The following is a 21539-nucleotide window of genomic DNA, read 5'->3' as shown; positions in this document are numbered from 1 at the left end:
TTTGTTTACTCTTCATAAATAATCTCTGCAGCGACAATCGAAGCTAATGCATAAAGACATTTAGCTTGTTTCCCTAACTCAATTACTTAATAAGTCGAAGGCTACAGATGCAGCCGGCTGTCATTAGTTGGCTTCATTATGCATTTCCCTCAGCTCATCCATTCAGTGATTCATTTGCTCGCTCCCTCGGTAGCTATTGATGCCACTCCAGCATTAGCTGCTGTTGTCTCCTCCTGCCGTCTCCTCCCGCTGTCTGCTTTTGCTCTTTTCTCCCTTTTATCGTCTACCCTTCGACGGCAAATCGCAATTACAACTTCCGCGCTGAGTCATTTCATACAAACACTTTATACTCTGCTTAGAATGTGCAGAACGGGAATATCAGTTTAGCAAATGAATCGAGAGACTTTAATATAATATGATATATAGCACAGATCAAAGTTACCTCAAAAGTCTAAAAGTTTCCTTAAATTGCAAAGCACTGAAAGTATAACTGCAAGTATATTTTACTACTCTGCCCTTGAGAGAGAGAGAGAGAGAGAGAGAGAGAGAGTGAAAGAGGGAACTAAGCAGTCAGCTTTTGGTTTACTAATTTCTGACTTGCCTTTGCAGCACTATTAGAGCTCATTAGGTTGATGTCGTTAAGGTCTCATTGCTGCGCTTCTCTACTCGTTCTTCCCTCTTCACTCTTCACTCTTCACTCTGCACGCTGCACTTCTCTGAGCTTCTCTCTGCTTGAATTAATGTGCTCAAAGCTGTTGCTGCATTTCGCTGACAAAGTGACCTCGCCGCCAACGCCGAGAGCCGTGGAGAGCGCCTCGGTCACGTCGCATCATAAAAAATATTTCATGAACTTGTGGCCAGGCAACAAAGCAGCCAACTGAGTGAAGTACGAGGAGTTGGAGGAGCTGAGGAGCATTGCTTCTAATGCTAGTTTATGACACAGGTGTCTGTCGAGACGTTCAGCGGGGGTGGGCTGTGAAGGCGGCGCAGGAGAGAAGAAAGAAGAAGTTTTGAAAGAAGTTTTTAAAGCTGCGCTTAGAGGCTCAGACAGTAGGAGTCATGCAACATGAGTCATCCCTGTCCTCAGACATCAGTTGTTGCTATTGCTGTTGCTGTGGCTTTTGTTGCTGCGAAACCACTTGCATATCAATCAGGGCTTAAAATGCGATGCACGATTGTGACGTGCGGGCTGCATAGTTGCAGTGCTAAGGGACCCGGGACGGGGCCACTCAATTGCGATGATGAATTATCGATGCAACAAGCACTCAATGTCCCGCAAGCCCAACTACCAGCCCAACCACTTGCCACACGGCCAAACAAATTTTGGCTACAAGCTAACTGAACTTTGGCAATAAATATAATTTGTGCAGTCCTTGTCAGAGTTGTCTGGCTGTCTGAGTCGCCCAATAATTTGGCAGAGCTGAGTCTAATAATATAAATATATTGTTACTATAAATTGCAGGCAATCATTGTCTCTATTCCCATATTCTCTACCTTTGCCTGAGTTGATTGAGTTGATTGAGTGCTAAGACCATCGCCATTCGAGTCACTCACGATTGGGGCTTGACATCAGTCTATATCAAATCCAAGGCGAATGCGTTGAACGTACAAATAATTAAATCAATGATCATCAAACACTTAGCAGTCCAGCTCTGTCTCATTCGCAGTTGTTTTGCTGATGCCTTCAACTGTAACCAGTTGCACATTGCGCAAAGTCAACTTAAATCCATTAACTGGCAGCTGTATTAATCATTCATTAATTATTAATTTGTTGAGCGTACTAAATAATCCAGCCTCATATAAAAGTGATGTGCCCAGGTCTAATCTGAAAGCCTACTCTGACTATAATAATTACTTGTAGTGTAATAAGAGATTTCAAATAACTAAATATTAATTAGAATAATAAATTAACATTCATATTAAAATATTTCACAATATTATTATAAATGATGATGTCATATTAAATCATCCAGTTATGTAATTGCAACTTAGCGCTGACAACAGAATTTAATGAAAAATTCAAGATATTCAAATCGATTTACAGATTTTGCTTCTATTAACTTTAAGAACATGTGTAGTTCAGGGTTTGATAAAGATGATAAAAATAGTAGGGCCTTTTTCTTTTCATTTATTAATTCATTAATTATTTATTTATTTATTTACTGATTTATATGTTTATTTATTTAAATAAAATAATTTAATGTTCAGCAAATAGTGTTCCTCTTAAATTTATGAACAGAAAATTTATATTTTCATTCGGTTTGCATTTTATATACTTAAAGCAACACATCCATATTGACCATATGCAAAATCGATCAATCTTACCCAAATCATCAGTCATAGTAATATGAGCTTGTTTAAATACCATTTGCCGTTTCAAAATTTCCATAATGATATAATTTTTCATAATGATTTTAATTTTAATAATGAACAAATTTCTAATTGAAGCCTAAATGGAATATTTTCTATTTTACCAGTATATTTGTCCATTCAGTAATTACCAACACAGATTAAATAATTGTAAGCAATTGAGAACATAAACTGAATGTATTCCTTCTCTCTTGTGTTCCTCAGGCCCATGTGGTGTCTGCGTTCGAGCAGTCGCTCACGAACATGACGAATCGGCTGCAGCAGCTGACGGCCACGGCGGAGCGCAAGGACGGAGAGCTGACGGATATGCGGCAGACGATTGAGCTGCTGCGCAAGCAGTCCATTCAGGCGGGCCTGACCACGGCGCACATGCAGAGCATGGGCGTGCAGACCCAGGGCCAGACCCAGAACGAGCTGATGCTGCAGCAGAAGCCGCCGCAGGCGCCCGCAGCGAATAGCCGCGGAGGCAATGCGAATGCAAATGGCAATGGAACTAGCAATGGCAATGGCCTAGGACTGGGATTGGGATCGGGATTGGGCATGCAGCGCCAACACAGCACCGACTCGATGTGCTCGCTGAACTCCATCAGCTCGGGCTGCTCGGCGGCGCAGGACAAGAACAAAGCCAACAAGAAGAAGGGCTGGCTGCGCAGCAGCTTCACCAAGGCTTTCTCCCGCAACGCCAAGATCTCGAAGACGAGTCGCCATGCGGGCCAGCACCATCAGCAGCACCAGCACGAGCACGGCTCCAGCAAGGCATCAGTGCTCAATGGGCACGGACACGGACACGGACATGGCCATGGCCATGGGGAGCCTTTGGGCTTGGCGGCCTTGGCCACGCAGCCGGCGCCGCCGCTGCCCGCGGCGAATGCATCCAGCAAGCAGAGCAGCCCGGCCAAGACGGTGACCCTGATCGACAATGCGAAGCCCATCGACGCCATCGACGGGGAGGAGCACCACGTGGTGGAGGATCTGAAGAAGCAGCTGCGCGAGAAGGACCTGGTGCTGACGGACATACGGCTCGAGGCGCTGAGCTCGGCCTCGCAGCTGGAGAGCCTCAAGGACATGATGAACAAGATGCGGGCGGAAATGATGTCGCTCAAGCAGAACAACGAGCGGCTCCAGAAGCTGGTCACCAGTCGCTCCCTCGCCGGCTCCGAGGCCAGCCTCGGCCAGGCAATCAGCCCGAACGGTTCGCTCGGAGGCGGTGCCGGCGGCTCGGACGCTTCGCGGCGCTACTCGCTGGCGGATGGCAATGCACGGCCTCCCATGGAGCTGCCGCCCCGTCTGAGCGAGGAGCTGGAGGAGGAGTGCATGCCACCAGCACCGGCCCCAGAGCCACCACCACCGCCAGCGCCCTGCGCCCCGAACGGCGCAGCGCCCCTGAGTCCGAATACTCACATCGACTTGACGCCACCGCCGCCAGCGCTGGAAGCTGGCCAGCTGAGCAGCCCGGTGCACATGGCCAGCTGTGGCGCCGTGGAGGAGCTGCCCGATGTGTGCGACGGCAAGAAGATAGCCATCGCCTGCTACCTGGGCCAGCCCGAGTCCTTTGCCAAGTACTGCGAGGAGATGCTGGAGCTGGACGACTTCTATGCCAACGGGGCCATCATTGCCAGCCACGAGGCGGAGCAGGCCCACGGCCAGGGCCAGGCGCAGGGGCCGGGGCAGCTGCAGCAGGGCGAGCGTCAGGGCAATGAGTTCGTCATCGCCTGCACCTACATCTCGGGCAAGACGACCTGGCAGAACCTGGACTACATTGTGCGCAAGACCTTCAAGGATTACGTGGCTCGCATCGATCCCGGCACCAATCTGGGCCTGAACACGGACTCCATTACATCGTACCATCTGGGCGAGGCGAAGCGCGGCCCCGAGATGGGCTTCCCGGAGCTCCTGCCCTGCGGCTACATCGTGGGCAACGTGAAGACCCTCTACATCTGCCTGCAGGGCGTCGGCAGCTTGGCCTTCGACAGTCTCATTCCACGCAGCATCGTGCATCGCTACATTAGTTTGCTCACCGAGCACCGACGCCTGATCCTGTGCGGCCCCAGCGGCACGGGCAAGTCCTATTTGGCGCGACGCCTGGCCGAGTTCCTGGTGGCACGGGCCGGCCGCGGCAATCCCTCAGAGGCCATTGCCACATTCAAGTGAGTAGTCCTCTCTAATTTTCCTCTGCAAGGCACATGCTAAACAACCTCTCTTTCTCTCTCTCTCTCTGATTAGCGTCGATCACAAGACCTCCAAGGATCTGCGACAATATCTGGGCCACATTGCCGAGCAGGCGGCCATAGCGAACGGTGCCTCGGAGCTGCCATCTGTGATCATATTGGACAACCTGCACCACGCCTCCGCCCTGGGCGATGTCTTCTCCTGTCTGCTCAGCGCCGGGCCGGCCACCAAGCTGCCCTGCATCATCGGCACCATGTCGCAGGCCACCTGCAACACGACCAATCTGCAACTCCATCACAATTTCCGCTGGGTAGGTCGAGCGTACATATTTCAATACTCTTTCACAAAGTGAAATGAGTCTATGCAGTTTCCGTCCGTGTGAATGCCAACTCGAAATTGGAGGCACGGGTATAAGAAAACAAGTCGGTTAGAGTTTTGACCCCAAATGAGTATTGTTCAGTCGGTGGGGCCCGACTGAAACGTTCTCAATTGTCCTGTCATCCACTCATTCAATCTCTTCCGTTTGACAGGTGCTCACAGCCAATCATATGGAGCCTGTCAAGGGTTTCCTGGGTCGCTTCTTGCGTCGTCGCCAGTTCCAGCTGGAGCTGCAGACGCAGCAGGCACAGCCTGAGCTAGCGGCGGTGCTCGCCTGGCTGCCTTCCGTTTGGCAGCACATCAATCGGTTCTTGGAGGTGCACAGCTCCAGTGACGTGACCATAGGACCACGGCTATTCCTCTCCTGCCCGCTGGACTTGAAGGACTCGCAGGTGTGGTTCACCGACATCTGGAACTACCATCTGTCGCCCTACCTGATCGAGGCGGTGCGCGAGGGCGTGCAACTCTATGGTCGAAGGGGCGGCGCCTGGAACGATCCGTCGGCCTTTATACGCAACTCATATCCCTGGCCCTACGGACCGGACTCGGTGCCCCCGCTGCGTCAGATCAATGCCGAGGATGTGGGCCTAGAGGGCGTGGCTCTCAGCAACGGCGAGCAACAGGATCCATTGGTAAGCGGCTCGGACTGTTGCTCCTCTTCAATATAGATTCCTAATTGCGCCTTTCTTTCAGCTGAACATGCTTATGCGCCTGCAGGAGGCGGCCAACTACTCGGAGACACAGGAGCAGGAATCCGACTGCGCCAGCCTGGACTCAAACGTGACGCCCGACAGCTCAGCGGGCGCCGAGTAGATCGACTCCACTCCACTCACAGATCGTAACTTCTAACATGCCAAATTAAATGTTTCACATTTTTTGCTTGCGCTGTAACTAAAAGTCCCTATCACAACCATCATCCACGCACACCACAAAGGAATATTCTTGTACTACTTTCGCGTACAAGTTCTAAAGCAGTTCCAAGAGTTTTCCATTTGCACCAAGCCAATAAACTGTTTATGTACACTCAGAGAAATGGGGACGAGCTAAGAGAAAACAATTGGTGCCAAGCCCCGCATCACTCACCGGGTTTCTCAGAGTGTATCATCATGGTATCCAACTCTTTCACTACCTCCCTCTAATCCCTCTCTCTTTCTCTCTCTCTCTCTATCTATCTATCTATCTTCAAGAACCACAAAATGTAGAATTGCACTTTTTAGCGCACTTGTTAAAAATGCAAGTTTCCCAAAATAAAAACAAAAAATAATAATTTAGAATTCTATAGCTCATTACACTAAATATTCATAAATAAATGGCATTTGTAAAACTCAGCGCAAGCGAAAAAAAAATGAAATACCAAAAGAAAACAACAAAACGGAAATCCCAACATAAAATGTTAAAGAATCGCTATGAAGAACTAAAACTCTTTTGTACATAGACAACCAAAAAACAGCCCCAACTATATTTAAGTGACAATTTCTACAATGGTATCACCATTTTATACCCTAACATAATTTGATATCGGAAAACGAAAGGAAGAACCTATTGTAAATGTAGCCCTAAGTTTTTGCTACTACCAATATTTACAAGATGTACATTTAATGGAAAAAGCTTTCACTTTAGTTTAATTATTTGCGTAATTATCATTAAATATTGTTACAAACATATTGCATATTTATAAAACGAAAAACAAAGTAAGAGAAGAAGAAGCAGGAGAAGATGAACTATTTAAACCATATTAATATGCCATATACAGCGCTTGGCCGCACCAGCATCATAAATGCGCTCATAAATGAAATCAAATACGTAATGACCCCAAAAAGATCCCCTAAACAAATAGCAAATTTAACAAGCACAACTCCTAATGAAACAACAATAATAAGAAAATACAGCAAGAACACTAACAGAACTAAAATACATTTATATATATCAAATAAAAATTATATGTCCAGTCTGTCTAATTTAAATGTGTACATTCATGAGATGTGAACTCAAATCAAAATCAAATAAACTATATAATAATAAACGATATTCATTTAATTGTTTTAATACGATACAACACTCGAGGAGAGTCGTCTCCAAACTGTATATGCTTTTAGCACCATCTATTGTTGAGGAGCCGAAGCTCAACACAGACATTTCAAATTTAAATAGCGCCACCTAGTGATTGTCTGCAGAATGGCATGTCACGAAATGTACATAAATACCCAAATGAACCAGTAGATTCAGTTTATTCCATACAATTCAAACATCACTTGCCAAACAAATTCAATTGTTACAATTTTTACATAATTTGAATATACTTGGAATCTGTTATTTTGTGTCACCCAAATAATGTACTTATATTACAAATATACATATGTGCTTAAGCACTTGAACACGATAGTTAAAGCCGATATATCGATATCTATTTGTGAGCTAATGAACTAGCCTCTTCGGTTCAATGGTAGTGACTAACTCATAAAAACCGATAACAGACTCTACTGGGAACAATCCGTGGCCGAAAACAGAATTGGTAATTTGTGATATAGTTTTTAAACTGAAAGGTTGCTATTGTGCATTTGCTTTTACCTTTTTGATTTCGTTGGTAAAATGTGATTAAGCTTTGACTGCCCTATACAACTACTGTTTAAATTGAAGCCTCGCTCTCCATTACAAATTCCGTGAAAAGTTTTAGATTACACAACAGCTACCACACGGCGAGCGCTAGCAAAAAAAGAAGAGTAAATTTTGCGCAGTAGGCTGCAAATGAATATAGCTGTTTCTTAAATTACTCCAGCTGCAGCAGGAGATGCAAATGTTTGCTAAACTATATGATTCGTTATGCACGTAGTCCGTGCTGCTGTTACATAACCTGTGATGCGTCACACCCGCACCCCCTTTAGATACTCACACTTAGCACAAGCAATCCTAACATGGCTCCCTCTGTCGTTGCAGCTCTGAACTATGGCTCTTAGACTAATCAACAGTGCTCTGCGCCGCCAGCTGGCCGCCCAGTTGCCACACAACGCCCAGGTGGGCAGCGTTGCCTCAGTTCACACTCTGGACAAGATCGGCAAGCGCGAGATTGTCGGCTTTGGCTGGAACGGCACAGCATGCTATGCGGATCGTGCCGATTACCCGATGCCCGCTGTGCGTTTCCGCGAGGCCAACAATGAAATCACCGCGCTGCGCACGAAGGAGCAGGGCGACTGGAAGAAGCTGAGCCCACAGGAGATCAAGGCTTTGTACCGTGCCAGCTTCTGCCAGACGATCGCTGAGGTCCAAGCTGGCACTGGCGAGTGGAAAATGCACCTGGGCGTTGGCCTGATCTTTACCGCCGCCGCCATCTGGATCGCCGTGCTGATGAATCTGTTCGGTAAGCATTGCATTTGCTGCTAGAGATCGTATGAGAAATCTATTCCCTTTTTGTAGTGTACGATGAACTACCCGTCACTTTCGATGAGGAGCACCAGAAGGCGCAATTGAAGCGCATGATCGACTTGGAGATAAACCCCGTCACCGGCCTATCCTCCAAGTGGGACTACGAGAACAACAAGTGGAAGAACTAAATGCAAACAATTCCAACTTAAAAGTAATTAAGCATAAAGTCAGGGGCGCTATGTATTTTTAAGCGGCCAGAAACAAAAAGAATAGTTGAAATTAAATAATGGCCGCTGCCAAACCTAAAAAAAGACAACGCAAACTTCATTTCCGTACGAGACAAACACCACAAGACAACTCTCCTGAAAGGCTCGAATTATATAAATGAATATAGATATAGGATACATAGCAGATGCTTTTATTTCCACATAAATTCAAGGGGTCCTTTTCAATTATGGTGTGTTAGTGTACTCAGAGGCAGGTCGATGCATATTGTGGGCTCGCACATGCCACGGTCGATCGCCGCTCACATACCTTTTCCTTGATGCATTACAGTGGAAATAGAAATGTCCAGCAACCAACAGCAGTAATATCTTTAGTAACAGCATTGCGGAGTTGGTAATGCCTAGTTGTCAGTTTACCAGTGCGCAGTATGAGCCGTCTTTTTAGCCATTAGCTTGTGGGCTTAGTTTGAATAGCAGTAGGCGCAAATAAACCGTTTATTAGCCGCCTAATTAATTCTATACAGTAATGTTCCATTCGTACTAACAAGCATGCAACATTTAGTTACGCGGATAAATTCGAACCCGCGTGAAGTTGACTGCGCTCCCATTAAGCTTTCGTTGGTTCACAAACCAAAAGCTGTTACTCAACAGTTGAGTGGCAGTGATACCACAGTGGCAAAATATCTTATTCTCTAGATGGCGCAGTAACAGTGCCCGAAGACATTCAGTTTGAACAAAAATAACAGAATTGGAAAAAGAGAGTAAAAAGTAAGGAGACCTGAATTACTGGCAATTTAATATGTGAAAATTGTGAGTTGTCAAGTGAACGCAAAACGTCCGGCCCTCTATTGCCATGTAGCAATAGGTTATGAATTGTTTCTGTAAATCGTGGGATATATTTCATTGAATATACATAATAGGAATTTGAAGTGGGTGAAAAGTGCAGGCGATGCGTCCAGTCTGGCCCTTTTAGCACTTGTTACGACAACGACTGTATCTTTATCCAATGCAAATCTTTCTTGACATTATGGAAGCCGTCGTGGGCGCGTAACACATAATGCTTCGCCTCGACTCTGACGAGTGCCAAGCAGGCAGACATTATTAAGAACAGTACCAGCGAACACATAATGAAATATATAAAAAGATACGTATGTATTTTTCAGCTTTCAGCTTTCACTTCGAGCACCCACACACAAGAACTGTACCGGATAACCACAGCTTGGCCTACCTTGATCCACCCCACTAATTGCATTTGTCTTGGCCTGGAGCGCCTAATCAACAATTGCACGCTGCCGGTTGAAAAATACAGGGTGTCTTTATTGAATGTAATTCGAGGTATTTAAATACTTGGCTCCGTTGTCTTCTTGCTCTTGAGAGCATTGTTCCAGTTAGCCCAATGACGCTCGCGCTTTACATTGTGGAAGCCATCGTGGGCATGTACATGCCGGATGCCTTGATTCTTACCACCCGGTAATGAAATTTGGTGGCCGCCATTCTCCACTATCTCCTCCTCGGAGGGCTTGTACGTGATCAAATCAATTAAATCCGTAGAAATATGATTGGGGACGCTTGTGGTGGTTGGTAATGTCTCGGATGCATTCTCTATGTTCGCCATAGTTGTTGTCTGTGGAATCTTTGCAACGGTTGATGATGCCTCGGATGTATTCTCTATGTTCTTTATAGTTGTTATCTCTGGATTTTTTGTGACGGTTTGTGATGCCTCAGATGTATTCTCTATGTTCTTTATAGTTGTTATCTCTAGATTTTTTGTGGAAGATTGTGACGCCTCAGATGTATTATCTATGTCCTTTTCCCCCTGTATCCTTTGCGGGAGTGCAATCAGCAGCAAGAGCAGCGACAGCTGTAAAGATCGAGCCCTATGTGAAGGCAACCTCTTCTGATTAAGCCGTACACTGGGTGCCGTCATCTTACCAGCTTGGTTTTGACCATGTCAATGATTCGCCTAGAAGGGTCGTCTGTGAAGAAATCGTACGCCAGAGAGCTTCGCCCTCTTTATAGTGGCGAATTGATAATTGATTCGCACAGTTTCCGGGTTTTATGGCCATAACTAATATTGAGCATGACTGTGCCCAACCTTTCCCCATTCAATAGCCTATAGAACGCTGCTAGGGCTGTTCCTAGTTCTCAGTTTCCGATTCTCGTTGCTCTAAAAAGAGAAATCTTTACATCTATATTAAATAATTACAGCTTTGTTCATCGACTACATTGTGCAGCTAGGTTTTTATTAATCAAATTCATAATAAACTAAATATTTTTTGAAAATACCATAAAGTCTTACCATCTAGTATCGTCATTGTTATTATTTTAAAATAATTATTAACAATATAATCAACATAGTCAATATAATATAATCTTTCAATTGCATTAATTTTTATTTCATTATTTGATTAATGTCATATGACTCTTAAATCAACAACTCAGATTTCTTGTAGTGCAGTGCCAATAATATTAATCATTTAAATATATACCTACCTCTGCTCAATGCACCTCTGGACTATATAAACACAGCACCAGCTCGTCTGTAACCAGCAGTCTGCGCTAAGCACTCGGTAAGAGATCATCTAAGATGCATTTGAAGCTTCTCCTGATCGCCCAGGTAGGTGAATATATTTAGGTGCTAATCGAGCTCGGTGATAAGGCTTCGTTTCGAGCAGCTATTGGCGATCGCCAACACCAAGGCTTGGGCTTTCGAGGACAATCAGACACTGGACGATGTGCAGCAGCCAGAGACGACAACAACGGCTGAAGAGAGTGCAACACCACTTGCGGCCGAGGGGCTGCAGAAGGCGAATGATGGTGAGACCCTGATCACCATGGAAACAGCCTTGCCGGACACGACAAATCCTACAACGACATTGACAACAGAGACTACCATTGCCGCTGACAAGGAAGAAAACTTGTCTCCTCCTCTTCCGTATCATCCACTGGCTTATCCACAAGTGGAACCATACCTACCTCTTCGCCCGTCTTATAATCCCCTTGCTTATCCACAGACACATCCGTACGGGTATGGATTTATTTATCCCCAGCCAAATCTCAGACCTGAGATAAAGCCCGCCCCAGGGAAGTCCACAGAGACACCCTCCGGCGCAGCTAATTACCCGGACAACCCAGGCTACCCGTATCCCAACTTTTCTCCATATGGCTTACCTTATCCACAACCTGGTCGATTACCTTTTATCCCAGGCTTCCCACCTGGCATCGATTACGGTAAACCCGTCAACTCCGACAAACCCAAGTCAGACGATTCGGTCGATTCTGAAATGAACAAGGAGGAGAAGACAAAGGTCGCTCCACAGGCGCGCAAGCCCACCGCCGAAGCTCCCAACTTTGGCTATCCCCCGGTATATGTGGTAAGACGACCATTTCTAGCCAGCTATCCATATCCGAGAAACATTGGAGGCTTTGGTTCGCCCTATGGCTACGGGCGCTAGTTAGAACTGTTGATGAAGTGTTGTTTCATTGAATTTATTGAATCGTGTTTAATAAATTAAAATACAGCAATTTATTATAGTTACCTTAGCAAAGCACTTATTATACCCTTGCATTTGAATATTCACATGAATCACATTATAGATTCAACATAATATTTGTATACCCTGAACCCATTTTCAATGGGAAATCAGGGTATAATGGTTTTGTTAAAAGTATGTAACAGGCAGAAGGAGGCATGACAGACCCCACAAAGTATATACATATATTCTTGATCAGGGCGACGAGCTGAGTCGATTTAGTCCTCTCCGTCTATTTGTCCGTCCGTATGTATAAGCGCGTCGTTCTGAGGAGATATAAGAGCTAGAGACAATTTTTTTTAATGTCCGTTTATATAGCGTGTATATCAAGTTTATCTCAAAAATCGTCCAGTTATTTTATTATCGATTAAAAACCTTATCGAAAGCTAGTTATTTAATTATATCTCCTACACCATTAGTCACCAAAATTTAAATGTAGACAAGAGTCTACATAAGAATGTATTTTATATAATTTTGATTTTTGTTGTACTTTACCCCTCATCCTCACTTTTGGCTTCGGCCAATACACGGCCATCAGCAAGAAAAGTTATTAATCATTTAAGTTTCCGTGGTAAGCCCACATTGCGCCAATTCAATGTTTCTGTGTTTTTTGTACAGGCAAAAAGACGTCAAGAATTATTGTGAAATATCAATTCTTCGAAGGGTTCAGGGGATTTCAGAGTCCACGATTGATCTTTTTTTTCTATGTCTGAACTTTACAATATGGTGAGTGTAATGTAGCTATGTATATGACATATAAATAAATGAGGCTGCTCTAAGCGGAAGAGTTCTGACTTATTGAATTTATGATGTGTAGTAAGATCTTTTTAATTGTGTAGATCAGGAATGTGTTATGTATATAAATTGTATTTTGTAAGCGTCACATCTGTAGCAAAGAAATCAGGTGACCCCATGCATGACTTCTTATGAGTGAGATGCAACTAAACTAGAAATATGAAGAGTGTGCGTGCATGCTATATAGTATTTAATGCCTATTCATTGCAAATCGTGGCTTTTCCCGCCTGTAACGCAGATAACCCTGATAGCTGATCAGCAATACTCTCATTCAACATCTCTCACCTCGTACTAATGTAGTCAAACGTGTTACTCAGTTCTATAGAAGCTCAATCAATAGGTCGTTTAGTTGTCAGTCGGCTAGAGAGCGCGAAGCATCGAAAATGTTCAGTCACCTCTGTAATATTGTCGGATGCCTATTCATCGGATTAGTGGTAATACTATATTTACACATAATTATATACAGATATATTTATACATATTATTGTATAAACTAATTTATTGAATTTATGAAAATTTTACAGTTCTGTCAAAGTGCTTCAGTTGATTGGGTAAGCGTATTCCCAGCTAAGTTGGTTCCTCCTCTTTCTTTCCTTCTCTCTTTGTCTTTCTGTCACTATCATCTCAACATCGTTTGTTTCTATTATATGTATACTTAGGTACGCACTAAAAGGGACACACGTGATATACCATCGGACAAGTTTAAGCCTCTTCAGCCTTCATCAACCAATGTTAAAGAGAGTCTCCCCCCCGTAAACAACGGCACTAATTATCGTTCCACATTTCAAGAGGTCAGTATTAAAAGTGCATGGCTGTACAAATTAAGCGCCATAAATATACAAGCTATCTATATTTGTAAATTTATATTGTTGCATCCTTGCAGCATTCTACGGCCGAAGCCCATCCAAGATTCGGATCCTCGGAAGGAAATCGTGAGGATAGCTCATGGCCATCCGCTCCGACATTCTCAAAACAAAGTCGCTTTAGTCGTCCAGCACCCCTGCCCTCTTCTTCGGCTGGATTTAATACGGTATAAAATCGAATTCTAAAAAAATAGCTTAACCTATTCCTTCCTATATGTTTTCAAAAGCCCAATTTTGACACCACATTGGGCACGATTACTGGCCCTTTCGTTAATAGTCGCAGAATCAGTGGTCCTTCGCGTTTAGGTCAAACAGTGTTTGGCGAAACTGGTTTCACTGGCCCCATGCCTTTGAGCACGCAGATGGTATGTTAACTTACTACAATTTTTCTTCATCAGTTGATCAAGCTGCGAAATACTTTCATAGGGTCCACGCATATCGACGAGTAATGGATTTTTTACTCCCATTAACAACTTCGAAGAGTCCGGCTTTGGTGGTGGCTTTCCCAATAATTTCTATCGCTCAGAATCTTATAGCTACAACTCAGATGGCAATGGTCCGCCACACATTCAGCAAAGCGTATTCGACAGTCGCCTAGGAAACGGCATGATAAATCGGAAGTTTTAACTAAGATTTCTAATCAAATAACTAAAAATACTCAATAATAAACTGAAAAGCTGTATATTTTCAAAGTCGTTAAAAAAATATTTCCACATATACTGACTGCGCAAATCCAAAATTAAATAAATTATTTAAATTAAGTACACAGAAATGCACAAATTAAGTACGCACTTCGACAAAAATAGTAAATTCATATAGTTTAGGATTTTAATACTTCGAATTCGATCCAACTTATCAACTTTGCCAAGTTATTAGTTAGGTAGAGTTTCATAATATTTAGCTGTTCTCATGCAGTTCTATAACACACATTATCTGCCATTTAGTTTCATACAACTTGTCTTATGTTATCATTGTCAATTTAGGTTTTGGCATACGATCGCTTTGCTTAAAACTTTTCTTTATTCAGCTCTTGTCATTCAACTGGCCCAGTGCTCTAACACTGAGCTTTTACTGTTTAGTTTCATAATTATTATGAAACAAAGTCTTATTTTGGTGAGCCTTGCCTTGTTCTTATAACAATTCTCATAACATTCGATTTTTTTTTTAAGATAAACAGCAATCAGATTATATAATTTTATTTCATAACATTCAGCTTTTGCCAAGTTGGATATAGTTTCATTTTGACATACAAGTTGCCTTGGTTATTTTTCGTAGCGTTCAGCTTCTACTATTCATTTTAGAGTATTGTTATTCAGTTTTATAGCTTCCATGTCTCAACAAAAATATGTATTATCTCTATAATAAGTATACAGATGTACGCGGTAAGTCTGAAATCTCTAGTTCTAGTTATGGTATGTATCCATTATAACCAAATTTTCATTATTGAATATTAGAGAATAGTATTAGAGATACGCTAAAGGATATACCGACAAAATTATCTTCAAAAGAAATTAAACTTATTATATCTTGAACCCATTGAAAATGGGAAATCAAGCTATAATGGTTTTGTAAAAAGTATGTAACAGGCAGAAGGAGGTGTGGCAGACCCCACAAAGTAATTATATTCTTGATCAGCACGACGAGCTGAGTCGATATAGCCCTGTCCGTTGTTCGCCTGTCCGTCTATCCGTATGATCGCCGAGATCTCAGAAGATATAAGAGCTAGAGAGCTGAAATTTTGTATGCAAACTCGTGTTTACCATAGCAGTACGACTTTGCTTTATTTTTTTCGATAAATCATCCGATAACTTTTTATCGAGAATAATCGAAAAATTGATATTGTTTTTTCAACCTAATTTGAACACTATTATAGCTGAAGACTTCAGATTTACTGTGTATATACATATGATGAGTACAAACATTTTGTAATTTACAGATTTTGGATACCACGCCCCCTTCGTCCCCAATTTGTAAAAAACGCATTTCAAATACTAGAGAAATGCTTAGGGATGTACATACGTCTAGAAATAAAATTAGTCAACAAATAAATTCTCATAATATTGCCCACATTGCAGCGCAGTCCAAGCGCAGTCGCTGCTTACTGCGCAGTTAGCAGAGCTCGTTTTATACGTGCATGTGTATGTGCATAAGAGTACAGAATGATTAGAATATCAGATTGGAGGGTTCAGTGTGTCTCCTAGTCGAGCAGTCTCGACCAGAGTCTTCTTACTTGTTATATGCTGAAGCTGATATGTTCATCGAAATATTTTACATACATATATTATTAAAAGTAAATTAAGTACATTAAGTATTCAACAATATAACTTAATCATAAATAGATATGTCCTTGTCATGCTTATCTAATGGAAACTCAAACTAAAATATTTTAGTTAACCATTCTATGAAGTAGGTTAGCATTCTAAGTCTTCAATAATGTCTTCTAACATCAAATACTTAATTTCAATATCACTTTCGTCTTTGAAGGCCGTAAACCAGTTTGGCAGCTCCGAGTCCTTGATGTTCTGTCTTCTTAGATAAGCCTCAATGTGATCTTCAGTTCGTTCCAGGAAGGTGAAAAGTTGCCTTTCCAGGCTCTGCTCGAATGTGTCGAAGCCAAACTGACGCATTAGCTTGTCCACAAGACTCTCGGATCCGTTTATCTCCAAGCCATCATCTTCCTGCTCTTCATAATATAGATCTAATAGATCCATTAGCCATATCAACAAGTCATTTAGCTCCTCAAAGTCAACTTTGTGGCTGGCCCGTTCAATGAATGTGGCAATTTCATCAAATATAATCCGATCCATCTCGTTGGGGTCCAGTCGCTCGGCAGCATCGATAATGCGCTGAAGTACCTCAACCGACTCGATCAATGCCCGCTTTCCGAAAGTCGTGGCCTCACGCACTAGACTTGACTCCAGTTTTTCACAGGATGTAATTGGGTTTGTGTACTGCATAAAAAAAATTCGAGTTCAATATTAGATTTAAAAAGAAGATAAAAAATAAGTAAGAAGGCTCTAGTTGAGGCTACTCGGCTAGGAGATACCCTGAACCTTCCAAGCTGATATACTAATCATTCTGCACTACTTTTATGCACATATACATATACACACATGCATCCACCCTCACGCGCCCGCACTCTGCTAACTGCGCAGTAAGCAGCAACTGCGCTTGGGCTGCACTGCAGTGTGGGCAATAGTATGAGAATTTATTTGACGAATAACTTCTTTTGTAGACATACAATCGTAATGAGAGCGTAATTATATGGTTAAAATGTGTATACATTCCAAAGCACAAGTCTCTAGTACTTGAAATACGTTCTTAAAATAAATGTTTGTAATCATCATATGTATATACATAGTAAATCTGAAGTCGCCAGGTCTAATAGTATTCCAATGAGGCTAAAAAAGTTGTCGGATGAGTTATCGAAAAACTATGATAAGCTCGTACTGCGTATGGTATACACGAGTTTGCATACAAAATTTCAGCTCTCTAGCTGTGATATCTTCTGAGATCTCGGCGTTCATACAGACAGACGGACGGACAATGGACAGAGCTATATCGACTCAGCTCGTCATGATCACGTATATATATACTTTATGGGGTCTGCGATAATTCATTCTGCCTGTTACATACTTTTATATATAACAAGTAAAAACGTTGCCGGGCGTTACCGACTGCGGAATACTCATTCACACCCCATAAGCAATTTAGTAGCCAAGTTTAGCTCTAATACCGTAGAAAGTTCACTTCACCTAAATGTGAAAATTACAGGGTATTTTTCGATAAGCCACGCCCTAAAGAGACGTATCAATATTAATTGGAGAATCGATAGAGGAGGTTAATAGTAACTTAACTATCCAAATTTGAAGCTTCAGCTGTAGAAGATATAAACTTTTGCTCGTTGGACTTGGGAGGTCAACCTGCCTATATATACCAAATTTCAGCATCAATAATGCCTAAATAAACCAAATTTCAGCTTTTTTTCAACTAACATTATTTCCGGCATATCCAAATCTCAAGTCTCTAGCTTCAATAGCGCCGAAATATACTGCGTTCTTGCGGACAGACGGACGGACAATTTCACTTTCGAGAATGAATATAAAAAGTTGTAGTTACGTTTACTTTTAATTGGTATAAATCCAGATAGATAGTTAGATAGACAAAGATTTAGTTTAGTTTATTAGACAACTGAATCTTGGATCAAGTGGACTCAACAACTATCTCCTGTCCGATTGGCTTGGCTTACCGCTGAGTGCAGGACTGCGAAGAGGAGCACGATACGCCACATGCTGCCACCGGTTGTGCGTTACTCGGAAGACTGTATTGTTCTAACGTAGCTAACGTAGCCTCTTATAGGCACGCACACAATGGGAGGATCGTGGGATCGGTGAAATATTCGCTACTCTATAATCAGTTAATACGATTCGCTTGACGTGATAACAACGTTCCGCTAATGAAATGATGAGTGCGCGATTATTCATCAAAGCTCCGCTGCTTCTGATGCTGCTGCTGCTGCTGCTGATGCTAATGGGTGTAGGTTGTTTATGTGGCACGCCTGTTTGCTTGGTTGATAACTTGTCGGGTTTATTTAATAGCTGACTGTGGCGCTGCCTGGCAGAGCGAGCTTCCAGGAGTTGCGTAAGCTGCTCAGACAGCAGCAACAGGACGAGCAACAGCTCAAGGAGCAGCAGTTCAACGAGGACCTCAACTCATGGCTCCAGGCCCTGGAGCAACTGGGTCAAGACCTGGCTGCATTCGTGAATCAGTGCCGTCCACAGGGCACTCGCTGCGGACAGCGGCATGTGCAGCGCCGCTTGCGCTCGCTGAGACGCAGCCACAGTAACCTGCGCGCCCAGTTGGAGACCCTTGAGATCAGCTACGTGGGCAAGATCAGCGAGGAAGTGCTCCTGCTGCCCGCATTGCGGGCTGTGAGAGAGGTGCTGCACCAATACGAGGACTTCATGAGGCTGATCAACACAGAGGCCTACAAATTGGTGAACCAGTAGACCCGACTCCTGCTGTAAAAACTGAATACATAACTGTATAGTAATTACACTCTCTCGTGGCAGATTCACGCGATCGAAAAGCTCCCAGCTGAGAGATATACTTATAAATAATTACTGTGCTCAGATAGAAAATTTGTACAGTCACATATGTAAAGACAGTCGACTTCGACTTCGACTCGCCGAAGATTATATGAATAGCTTTGCGTTTTCATGAATATGAATATGAATATAACAAGTAAGAAGGCTCTAGTCGAGACTGCTCGACTAGGAGATGCCCTGAACCCCACAAGCTGATATTCCAATTATTCTGCACTTCTTTTATGCATGCATACATATGCATCCACACTCACGCATAAGGCAATAGTATGCTATATATTTGTTGATTAATTTCTTTTGTAGACATACAATCTTAACGAAACTTTTAGAGCGTAAACATATGGTGAAAATGTATGTACATTCCAAAGCACAACTCTCTAGTATTTGAAGTAATTCTTTTTTAAATTGACGGCGAAGGGGCGTGGTATCCAAAACCTCAAATGTTTGTATTCATTATATGTATATACACAGTCTCCAGGTATTCCAATGAGGCTAAAAAAAGAAAAACCAAATTTTCGATCATTCTCGATAAAAAAGTTATCGGATGAGTTATCGAAAACTATGATAAGCTCGTACTGCGTATGGTATACACGAGTTTGCACACAAAATTTCAGCTCTGTAGCTCTTATATCTTCTGAGATCTCGACGTTCATACAGACAGACGGACGGACGGACAACGGACCACGCACTGGGCTATATCGACTGAGCTCGTCGTGCTGATCAAGAATATATATACTTTATCGGGTCTGCGATGATTACTTCTGCCTGTTACATACTTTTTCACAAAAACAGTATACCCTGATTTCCCATTTTCAATTGGTTCAGAAATGTAGAGCTAAGGTAGATCAATATCGACATATAAATTAATTAATTTTAATATTCGTTTCAATTTGTTTTCAAGTATTGTCTTAATTTTTAGGTCTCTTATGTCTTACTACTACTTTTTCATACCGCAGGTGTTAATATATAAGAACAATAAATATCTAAATATATACGTGAAAATGTATGCAAATTCCATAGTATATAATTCATATAAATTTTTTATGCTCGGGCAAATGCTCGGGCAACGGCCTCTATAATAATTCTCCCCTGGGCCATGTAGTCCATTAGCTGCAGCTCTGGCACCGTCTCTCGTAGCTTGCTGGGAAATTCCATGTAGGCCTCGATGATGCTATCTGCGGTTTCGATCTGCCAACGGGAAACATACTGCAGTATCTTCTCGTTCGTCGTGTGCGTGGCTTCGAAGTACTTTACCAACTCCCATCGGGCCTTGGAGAAGAAGGCGCGAATGGAGACTTTCTCCTCGGGCAGCAGCTGCTGTAGCACCTCGTCTGATTGGCGCCCCTTGAGCCAGTCGTCGTGAATGAGGGAGAATATGAGGTATGCCGTGCTATAGTAACTCTCATTCGTGGCTTTGTCTAACATCTCGAAATATTGCTTATCAATTGAGCTGTTGCTCTTCGTGCTACGCATCCTCTGCCGGAAGTTATTTATGCTCGAGTCTAGCACCTCATTGTAGAGCCTCTCGATCTCCCTCACAGACAAATCGGCTGCCGCGTTGTCCTTACTCAAATCAGCTGCGCTCTGACAATGAAATCGAATATGATATATATGTATATACAAATATATAGGTAGCGTGTGGAATTTGACTCGACTTACCCCACTGATAAGCAGCCCGAGGCAGATTAGCGCTCTCAGTCGGCGAGATATTGAAATGCTGCCGTTCATGTTTAGCTTCAGATTGAAACTGCGCTGCAAAGCTGAGTAAATTTTGAAAACAGATTAAGCAAATAGCTCTGCCTTGCTGAAGGTATTTGATTTTTATTACCTAGCTTATAATGATATATATATATACATATATATATATATATATATATATATATCATTATAAGCTAGGTAATAAAATCAAATACCTTCAGCAAGGCAGAGCTATATATATATATATATATATATATATATATATATATATATATATATATATATATATATATATATATATATAAATTCAACTGACTTTTGCTAAATAACGAAACCGCGAGCTAGTGAAATTTTAGCTTTTATTAGGCATTTTAGCAAAGGCAGAAAATCAAATGACAATTTACATTGATTAGTTCAAAATTGTAAAATGAGCAAATTTTCAAAAGTAATTGCGGTTCTTATTTTTATAAATAGTTAATTAGTTAATCAAGCTAACTAGAAAAAGAGCTTAGTGAATTATTTGCCATATATACATATACATATATGTTGAATATTAAATACAATACTCTTATTAATTGTAATATACCATATACGTTCATGCATAAGCCGCACAGCGTATGCTCTTGTAAATATATTTATGTCTATATATTTAGCATTATTTATTTATTTATTTATTTATAATATGCTAAGTTCAGTTAGCACGAAGATGGAGAATATTTTGTACTAACATTTATATAAATATATATGTATTCATTTATTTTTCTCAGTTTCATATGTCACAGAGATTATATAAAAACTGCTTCGAAACTTGAAGAATAATAATAGTAAAAAAAAAAAGTTTTGGGAATTGTTTTTAATCCTACTCCCATCTTAAAGTCCTATGAAAATGCAGAATTAATATCGTCGTACATCTAAATCAATATGCTGAACATTCAAATACTTAAGTTATGCAGATCATATATGTATATTGTAAATATTCATACTTAATCTAAAATTTACTCAACGATTCACATTAATTGTAAGCACTTTTCTTATACATATATT

At 42.0% G+C, this 21539-nt stretch overlaps 8 protein-coding genes across 22 annotated transcripts in view; 5 read left to right on the top strand and 3 right to left on the bottom strand.

The window, feature by feature from the left end:
- sick (sickie) overlaps window positions 1-6608 on the top strand; it is a 274376-nt gene extending 267768 nt beyond the window's left edge. For all 11 annotated transcript variants that reach the window (XM_089258234.1, XM_089258232.1, XM_089258230.1 and 8 more), the window contains 4 exons: window positions 2575-4517; window positions 4594-4849; window positions 5070-5549; window positions 5611-6608. In XM_089258234.1, the coding sequence (XP_089114360.1) occupies window positions 2575-4517; window positions 4594-4849; window positions 5070-5549; window positions 5611-5730 (2799 nt within the window). In that variant the 3' untranslated portion in view covers window positions 5731-6608. The remainder of the gene's footprint in view (window positions 1-2574; window positions 4518-4593; window positions 4850-5069; window positions 5550-5610) is intronic.
- Window positions 6609-7325: 717 nt separating this feature from the next.
- Window positions 7326-8593, top strand: COX4 (Cytochrome c oxidase subunit 4). Of its 3 annotated transcripts, none has more exons than XM_030385961.2 (3): window positions 7326-7429; window positions 7852-8272; window positions 8329-8593. In XM_030385961.2, the coding sequence occupies exons 2-3, from the start codon at window positions 7861-7863 to the stop codon at window positions 8463-8465; spliced, it is 549 nt and encodes a 182-aa protein (XP_030241821.1). In that variant the 5' UTR covers window positions 7326-7429; window positions 7852-7860; the 3' UTR covers window positions 8466-8593. The 3 variants fall into 3 exon arrangements, with proteins under 3 accessions (XP_030241821.1, XP_089113133.1, XP_089113134.1); XM_089257007.1 differs by having other exon boundaries at window positions 7383-7508; XM_089257008.1 differs by having other exon boundaries at window positions 7388-7501.
- A 774-nt stretch (window positions 8594-9367) lies between these two features.
- On the bottom strand, window positions 9368-10724 carry LOC115563256 (uncharacterized). Its single transcript, XM_030385964.2, has 2 exons — window positions 10434-10724; window positions 9368-10362 (listed from the first exon to the last, which is right to left on the bottom strand). The coding sequence occupies exons 1-2, from the start codon at window positions 10449-10451 to the stop codon at window positions 9841-9843; spliced, it is 540 nt and encodes a 179-aa protein (XP_030241824.2). The 5' UTR covers window positions 10452-10724; the 3' UTR covers window positions 9368-9840.
- A 109-nt stretch (window positions 10725-10833) lies between these two features.
- LOC115563257 (uncharacterized) lies at window positions 10834-12087 on the top strand. Its single transcript, XM_030385965.2, has 2 exons — window positions 10834-11118; window positions 11177-12087. The coding sequence occupies exons 1-2, from the start codon at window positions 11089-11091 to the stop codon at window positions 11954-11956; spliced, it is 810 nt and encodes a 269-aa protein (XP_030241825.1). The 5' UTR covers window positions 10834-11088; the 3' UTR covers window positions 11957-12087.
- Window positions 12088-13144: 1057 nt separating this feature from the next.
- On the top strand, window positions 13145-14384 carry LOC115563255 (uncharacterized). The gene is made up of 6 exons (XM_030385962.2): window positions 13145-13263; window positions 13354-13380; window positions 13489-13620; window positions 13713-13859; window positions 13920-14057; window positions 14119-14384. Exons 1-6 carry the CDS (start codon window positions 13213-13215, stop codon window positions 14317-14319), a joined length of 696 nt encoding a protein of 231 aa, XP_030241822.1. The 5' UTR covers window positions 13145-13212; the 3' UTR covers window positions 14320-14384.
- A 1670-nt stretch (window positions 14385-16054) lies between these two features.
- On the bottom strand, window positions 16055-18071 carry OS9 (Olfactory-specific 9). The gene is made up of 2 exons (XM_018110619.3): window positions 17942-18071; window positions 16055-16643 (listed from the first exon to the last, which is right to left on the bottom strand). Exons 1-2 carry the CDS (start codon window positions 17981-17983, stop codon window positions 16104-16106), a joined length of 582 nt encoding a protein of 193 aa, XP_017966108.1. The 5' UTR covers window positions 17984-18071; the 3' UTR covers window positions 16055-16103.
- Window positions 18072-18082: 11 nt separating this feature from the next.
- On the top strand, window positions 18083-19170 carry LOC108657959 (uncharacterized). 3 transcript variants are annotated; one of them, XM_018110620.3, is made up of 3 exons: window positions 18083-18228; window positions 18291-18689; window positions 18765-19170. In XM_018110620.3, exons 1-3 carry the CDS (start codon window positions 18154-18156, stop codon window positions 18810-18812), a joined length of 522 nt encoding a protein of 173 aa, XP_017966109.1. In that variant the 5' UTR covers window positions 18083-18153; the 3' UTR covers window positions 18813-19170. The 3 variants fall into 3 exon arrangements, with proteins under 3 accessions (XP_017966109.1, XP_089114022.1, XP_017966110.1); XM_089257896.1 differs by having other exon boundaries at window positions 18291-18697; XM_018110621.3 differs by having other exon boundaries at window positions 18291-19170.
- A 653-nt stretch (window positions 19171-19823) lies between these two features.
- On the bottom strand, window positions 19824-20573 carry Hf (Helical Factor). Its single transcript, XM_018110618.3, has 2 exons — window positions 20457-20573; window positions 19824-20381 (listed from the first exon to the last, which is right to left on the bottom strand). The coding sequence occupies exons 1-2, from the start codon at window positions 20523-20525 to the stop codon at window positions 19839-19841; spliced, it is 612 nt and encodes a 203-aa protein (XP_017966107.1). The 5' UTR covers window positions 20526-20573; the 3' UTR covers window positions 19824-19838.
- Between the last annotated feature and the right edge of the window lie 966 nt (window positions 20574-21539).

This window comes from Drosophila navojoa, chromosome 3, assembly GCF_054131105.1.
Source record: "Drosophila navojoa isolate 15081-1374.11 chromosome 3, UAZ_NAV_1.0, whole genome shotgun sequence".
Taxonomy (NCBI): Eukaryota; Metazoa; Arthropoda; class Insecta; order Diptera; family Drosophilidae; genus Drosophila; species Drosophila navojoa.
The sequence above is the reverse complement of the archived record's forward strand: the minus strand, read 5'-3'. Positions and strand labels throughout refer to the sequence as shown.

Bases quoted from the DNA above. Each gene is read 5' to 3' on its own strand.
- COX4 (XM_030385961.2), top strand. From the start codon at position 7,861: ATGGCTCTTAGACTAATCAACAGTGCTCTGCGCCGCCAGCTGGCCGCC. The intron at 8,273-8,328 runs GTAAGCATTGCA...CCCTTTTTGTAG, and splicing joins CGTGCTGATGAATCTGTTCG to TGTACGATGAACTACCCGTC.
- LOC115563255 (XM_030385962.2), top strand. From the start codon at position 13,213: ATGTTCAGTCACCTCTGTAATATTGTCGGATGCCTATTCATCGGATTA. The intron at 13,621-13,712 runs GTCAGTATTAAA...GCATCCTTGCAG, and splicing joins ATCGTTCCACATTTCAAGAG to CATTCTACGGCCGAAGCCCA. The intron at 14,058-14,118 runs GTATGTTAACTT...ATACTTTCATAG, and splicing joins TGCCTTTGAGCACGCAGATG to GGTCCACGCATATCGACGAG.
- LOC108657959 (XM_089257896.1), top strand. From the start codon at position 18,154: ATGATGAGTGCGCGATTATTCATCAAAGCTCCGCTGCTTCTGATGCTG. The intron at 18,229-18,290 runs GTAGGTTGTTTA...TTTATTTAATAG, and splicing joins TGCTGCTGATGCTAATGGGT to CTGACTGTGGCGCTGCCTGG. The intron at 18,698-18,764 runs GTAGACCCGACT...CTCTCGTGGCAG, and splicing joins GCCTACAAATTGGTGAACCA to ATTCACGCGATCGAAAAGCT.
- OS9 (XM_018110619.3), bottom strand. From the start codon at position 17,983: ATGTGGCGTATCGTGCTCCTCTTCGCAGTCCTGCACTCAGCG. The intron at 16,644-17,941 runs GTAAGCCAAGCC...TTTTTTATGCAG, and splicing joins TCGCAGTCCTGCACTCAGCG to TACACAAACCCAATTACATC.
- LOC115563257 (XM_030385965.2), top strand. From the start codon at position 11,089: ATGCATTTGAAGCTTCTCCTGATCGCCCAG. The intron at 11,119-11,176 runs GTAGGTGAATAT...CGTTTCGAGCAG, and splicing joins AGCTTCTCCTGATCGCCCAG to CTATTGGCGATCGCCAACAC.
- Hf (XM_018110618.3), bottom strand. From the start codon at position 20,525: ATGAACGGCAGCATTTCAATATCTCGCCGACTGAGAGCGCTAATCTGC. The intron at 20,382-20,456 runs GTAAGTCGAGTC...TTTCATTGTCAG, and splicing joins TCGGGCTGCTTATCAGTGGG to AGCGCAGCTGATTTGAGTAA.